The sequence below is a fragment of the Nicotiana sylvestris genome, chromosome 10, assembly GCF_000393655.2.
Source record: "Nicotiana sylvestris chromosome 10, ASM39365v2, whole genome shotgun sequence".
In the NCBI taxonomy this organism is placed as follows: domain Eukaryota; kingdom Viridiplantae; phylum Streptophyta; class Magnoliopsida; order Solanales; family Solanaceae; genus Nicotiana; species Nicotiana sylvestris.
The window spans coordinates 74,029,510-74,035,453 of record NC_091066.1 but is presented as its reverse complement, the minus strand read 5'-3'; the positions used below and the strand labels follow the sequence as shown (position 1 = coordinate 74,035,453).

Sequence of the window (5,944 nt, the reverse complement as noted above, 5' to 3'; positions counted from 1 at the left end):
ACAAATTTTCCACTTATTAATAATACAGGGATCCCAATGTAGAGATTAGTAATCCAGTAATTATTTGTGTTGAATATTTAGTTTGATATATTAAAAATTAGTACACAATGCATAACTAGAATATGTGTTTACTTCTTAAGAAAAATAAAATTTTATTTGCTATTACAAGGATTAGTTTTGTCATTTGAATATTTTTAATTCATACAAGACTAATATCTGCATTCATATTCTAAATTTTATCCCCCATAAATAAAATTCTTTGCTTAATTTGCCAGCATTATTTATGAGAAAAGAAAAATAACAGTGGTATTTTATATATAGAGATTAAATTTCCTCGTTACACCAACTAAACAACCCTTACGTGTTTGACGAACAAAAAATTATATAAATGAGATAAAGTCAAATAAAATTTATTATACTTTGCATAGTCCAAAATTTGAAGCTATTACTAGTCTCGTAGATCTTGGATAATAATATGAATGGTTATGTATGTTATCTTAGAATATTAAATAAAAGACCCACAACAGGAAATATGGATATTTCGCATAAATAAGGAACATTTCTTATTTTCCTTATCCTCCAACTCACTAGATTTCTCCCATATACATAAACCTTAAAATCTACATAATATATAAATGTAGAGAAAAATATAAGACAGAGGAGGAAAAGGTAGATTTTGATACTGAAGAAGATTCCACAAGAGTAACATCACTATATATAATTTTGGCCACAAAAGTTTAGTGGAAAGTGATTTGAAAGATCAGTTGGCTGCTTGTAAGATACTGAAAAGTAAAAGAAAAAAAAGAAAAAAAAAAGAGAGGCTGTGGATGCAAGATTTTCTTGGTAAGTTTATCATGTAGAGAAATTTTTGGCCTTTTGTCTGTATTAGACAATAGTCTTTAAATTTTTCTTTTATTTCTTGGGTAAGTATTAGGTGGATGGTTGGAGGGGTTAATTTGGCTGCTTAGATACGTGCAGCAATTTTTGGCATATTTTCTAGTTTTAGTATATTTGTTTTGGTATCTCTCTTTTTGACCCAGTTCAATTCTTGATTTTGAGATTGAAATGATGAAAGGTAAAAAAAAGATTTCAACTTTGGATTACTTTTTTGATTTGTCATAAAAAATTAATGGTGGGTTGAGTTTAATTTCAAGAATCTTGATTTCTGCAAAAAGATTTCTTTGTATTCAGTTTAATCTGGAAGAATGTGGTTTTGATGTCATTTTTAGTTTAGCTAACTTGTATGACCAAGTCATTTTGTTGTGAATTCTTGTTTCTCATTGACCTGCGGCTACTATATGTTTGGTTTTTTTCTAGCTTTATAGGCCAACTGATATGACACAGTCATTTGAAGGTTGATTTTGTATGTGTTTGTTTCTTAAGTATCTCCACTATGTTTGGTTTTCTAGCCCTGTGGGCATGATTTTCCTTGGTTAAAAATTTATTTGATCCTACAAGAAAGCATGTAATTACCTTTGAATCCCCTTTTTAGATAATTTAATTCCATAATGTGCCCTTCTTGTTAAAATTCTGTCTTTTCTCTTCCTAAAATCCTGGTCTCTGTATTACCTGGAACCTTATATATTCCATGTTGTTTGTGGAATAATCTCTCTTTTTTGCATTTTCCATTGTTGTTCCCTCCATGTTTTGCCCAGAAAAATTAGTTTATGATTCTCTGATCAGAAGGTAGCTGATAATGGAACAGGGTTCCTTGGCCTACGTGGGTCCCGATTCGTGGCTCTATTATGTTCTTATATCAGTCTCTGGTGAAGGATTCTATTGAGGATTAAACATGGAGAATGGTCATGAATCACTCAGCAATGGAAAACCAGCTGATCCTGGTCTCCAGATTATTAGGCACCCCTCTTACCAATCGTGTGGCAAATTATCATTATCTTGGTTAGATATAAGAGTTTTTTATATTAGAATCAGCAATTTTGTGGTGGATGATTCGACCCCAGAATATCTTACTCTCAACCATATTCCTCTTTGTCCTGATACACTGCTTGAAGTCAATGGAACAAGGTGTTCCATGTATTCAGAAGGAGCATCTTGCCTCCTTCGAAGGGACCGGGTTGATAAGAAATCTGAAGAAGCTACATTTGTGAGCACGGATAGTATAAGGGTGACGGGAAGTGTGAAATTTGAGGTTTTCAATAAGGATGATCTTGTGCTCTCGGGGTTTTTAGACATGTCCAATAGCAATGGCTTTGTTGGGGAGGCTAAAAACAGCGTCAAGAGATGGAATATGAATTGTGAATCAGTTATGAGTGCCGGCAATAGTTTTCTGAAGGGTAAACAAATTATAGGTTCTGAATCATTGTCACCAACGATTGAAGTCTTTATTACCGGTTGCTTCTCCGGGACACCAATCATCTTAACCAAGAGTTTGCAGCTCAATCACAGGAAGAAGCACAACAGGAAGGGTATGTTAGACTCCATTCCGGAGCATGAAACAAATGAGCAGCATAAAGATGTTTCACCTGGACTTGATCTTCAGGTATAATTGGTAGTCCAGAACCGGCTTTTTATGTGTCCATTTGGTATAGTTATTTGGTGTCTTCCTAAAATGAACTGACTAAACAATTAATAAACCATGAGAACTAATTATTACCCTACCACTGTTGACTGGCTTTATTCGTGCTTCATATCATTCTTTGTTTTGGATAAAATTGTTCATGCATTATATGATGAAACATGTTTCTTTGTTACAACTTACAGAAATGTCTTTATCTTTTAAAAGTAGGACAGGATCTCATTGTAATCATGTCATAGGATATGGGAGGGGACATATCTTTAGATGATTCTTTAGTATTCCGTTTATCCTTTTCCTTTGTTACAACAGAAGTAGCACCAAGGAAGTGCCAGTATTTACAAAATACAAGAAATAGTCCCTCAAATCGAATTGTAGGAACTAGTAATAAATAGTATTTACATGCTTAATCCACATGGCAATAGATGGCAGACATACAGGTTTCAGTTTAGAAGTAACGATAGAAACACCATCTACTGTTCCCCTTCACAAAAAGCATGATCGAACCATGTTTTTAAGCTTCTAATCAGCTTTCTTCTGTTTCCTGCTAAGCCGGTTGAGATAAGCATCTATTTGAGATTTCAGCATTACCCTAGTGTACCCAAAAGATTAAGATATCTCAGCTTTCCTTTGCCACCTCATAGTGTAGGAATAGATGATTTGTGTCCTATTACTTAGCATGTATCTCCTTTGCCAAATAATCATGCGCGAGGCATGATTGATGAAGAGCTATCCACCCCAAACAGGATACTTCAGAAGGGCTTCTACACTTCCATAACAGTTGCCGAGACCAGGGTCTTCTGACACTTCTCCTGCTGTCCCCTTCCCATCTTAAGAAATTTACCTTATTAAGACAAATTCATTCCTTCCAATTTCCTTTTCATTGTTACTATACTCTCAATCTCCTAAACCTGGCAATTCCTTCTAGAGATGTCCCAAATTTCTTGTGCTCTAGACTGTACTAATGCGGCATCGGGATATACAGTCAAGCTAAAACGCTACTGGAAATCCTCCCTTGAAAGAGTGTGACCGATGCATGGATCTTGCTAGAGTTTAAACTTTAATCCATTTCCTTTCTTGAAGTAAATATCTGTTTTAGAATAGGGGACTAAATATGTAATCTCAAGTTCCTCACTCACAGTTCACCTGACATGCAGGGGCATTATCACCATAGAAACTAGCTAGGACCCACCATTTCCTCTTCTGGCATTCCATTGCAGCTCTTCAAGAGCAACATGTATTTATGCTGTTTATATGAGCTGATTAAAACGGAGTCGTGGTTTATTTGTCGCTTATCATGTGTTACTGGCGAATTCTCTGCTATTTTGGGTACATGCACTGCATGTGGTCTAACTTGTAAATGTCTTCCTGAAGCAAATATTTAACGAAAGAAAAGAAAGAAAAAAACCTCTGTCAGGTGTCTTTCTTAGTTTCTTAGCATTATATTGAAGTGTCAAGCTGCAAAAGTCAAAGGCCTTTAGTATGTTTGTCTATTACCCATGTCTATCTGTTCCTAATATTGTTTTCTATACCATGTGTAATATCTTGGGAAGCATTTATTCATGTGTTGCCATTAAAAAAGGAAACAAATGTCGGTCCCCCCTCCTTTCCTGTTCTCTTTTTTACTGATTAAAAGAAAAGGAAACAAAAGTGGCAGTCTTTGCACTAAAATGTTAGAACCCTGAATCATGGAAATTATTCATGTGGTATCCATGAATACTTGCGAACCTTTTAAAATGCTATAATTGGGATTATACTGGGCCGTTGTTGTTGTTGTTGTTGTTGTTGTTGTTGAGTACTGCTTCCTGATATAAAATCAGTAGGCTCCTTGCTGATGTCGTCGTCACATCTGTACGTTTGTGGCATTGAGTGCTACCATGAATATCTTTAGTTTAATAAATTCTTAGTTTTCCACTTGCTATAACAACCTTATAGAGTTCTGTTTCTTTTGTAAAATCAGATAAATTTTTGCATGTGATATGAAGGTCAAATTTACTCCCTAATTAAGTCAAAAGTTACAAGTAGGTTATAATGTTTCAACTGATTTTATTGCCTATTTCGCTGCTTTGTGTTGAAGTCGAAAAAAAGTAAGGGATGGTTGCATATTTGACCTCACTTTCAGATTTTTGAGTTCCCTTTGTCGATTCTTTTGCTTAAAATCTTCACAGAGCTTTACGCCTTTTAGCATTTGAAGCGAGTCTTTTAAGCATAATTAGTCAAAGAATTCACGCAGCTTCTGAACTTCATTGTGTGTTAACAGGTTGCGGAGTATACTAAATATGAACCAGAAAGCGAAGAAGACTACAATAGCATGTACTGGAGACAGACTGAATATATGGATGGTGAAGATGGAGAACTATCCTGGTTCAATGCCGGGGTCCGTGTTGGTGTAGGGATTGGCCTTGGCATCTGCGTAGGAGTTGGAATAGGAGTTGGTCTGTTAGTCCGCACCTACCAGACAACTACGCGAAACTTCAGAAGGCGGTTTGTATGATAATGTACTGCTCCATTTATTTTTTTTGCATAAAACCAAACGGCTAACGACAGAGATATGCTTGTCTTGAGAGTGTGAATTCTACTTGTTAGACAGTTTCAGTGTTGCTAACCATCATACATTTTCATGTAAACCTTACTTTCTGCTACGGAGTCGAGTCTTTTTGTTTTGGATTTAGGTGTGCAACTTCTTAGTGTTGTTGATGTTCCATTCTGTTGCTGAGGTGTGTCCAAGGCTGCAAATATTATATGATCATTTGATCAAAGTTACTATGTTGAGCTTTTTTGGCTTGTAGTTCTGTGTAATTTTGTCTTTGTAAAGTTTTTCATAATGAGAAACTAATGGCTTGGTATTAGTTGCCTGGGAAGCAGTAATTATGTTGTTTGATGTTTTACATTTAACTAGTATAATATTTTCTTATCGTTCAGTAAATCAATGGATGAAGATGGATTTGTTTTCCCAACTTGAGTTATTTATTGGAGACAAATCAACCTCAGATTTTTCATGCAACATGGAAGAATGAATATTATTTTAATTGTTAATTGCTCATCAATAATCCTTCTACAATCAGTAGGTTGCTAAGTCATTTAATTAAGTTATACCACATTAATGAATAAAATAGGTAAAATTTATGAAAGAAGGAGAGTGTATAACCTTAGGCATTGAAGTTAGTAGCATTATGATCTTATCTTCTGAACTTACAATTTTGTTTTACTTATCAAAAGAAAAAGATAACCTATTAATAGCCTGTATGGCTAATCTTCTGCAATGCCATCTTTTTTTTTTTTTTTTTTTTTTTAAGTTGAAATGTTTGACCAAGCTTTTACAACAACAACAACAATAACGACCCAGTATAATCCCATAAGTGGAGTATAATCCCATAAGTGGGGTCTGGGGAGGGTAATATGTACGCAGAC

General features: G+C 34.9%; 1 protein-coding gene across 3 annotated transcripts; it reads left to right on the top strand.

Annotated features, from left to right (window-relative positions):
* Window positions 1-512: 512 nt before the first annotated feature.
* On the top strand, window positions 513-5,401 carry LOC104233005 (uncharacterized protein At1g01500-like). 3 transcript variants are annotated; one of them, XM_009786309.2, is made up of 3 exons: window positions 513-843; window positions 1,706-2,500; window positions 4,794-5,401. In XM_009786309.2, exons 2-3 carry the CDS (start codon window positions 1,793-1,795, stop codon window positions 5,025-5,027), a joined length of 942 nt encoding a protein of 313 aa, XP_009784611.1. In that variant the 5' UTR covers window positions 513-843; window positions 1,706-1,792; the 3' UTR covers window positions 5,028-5,401. The 3 variants fall into 3 exon arrangements, with proteins under 3 accessions (XP_009784611.1, XP_009784610.1, XP_009784609.1); XM_009786308.2 differs by having other exon boundaries at window positions 1,656-2,500; XM_009786307.2 differs by lacking the exon at window positions 513-843 and having other exon boundaries at window positions 1,087-2,500.
* Window positions 5,402-5,944: the final 543 nt, after the last annotated feature.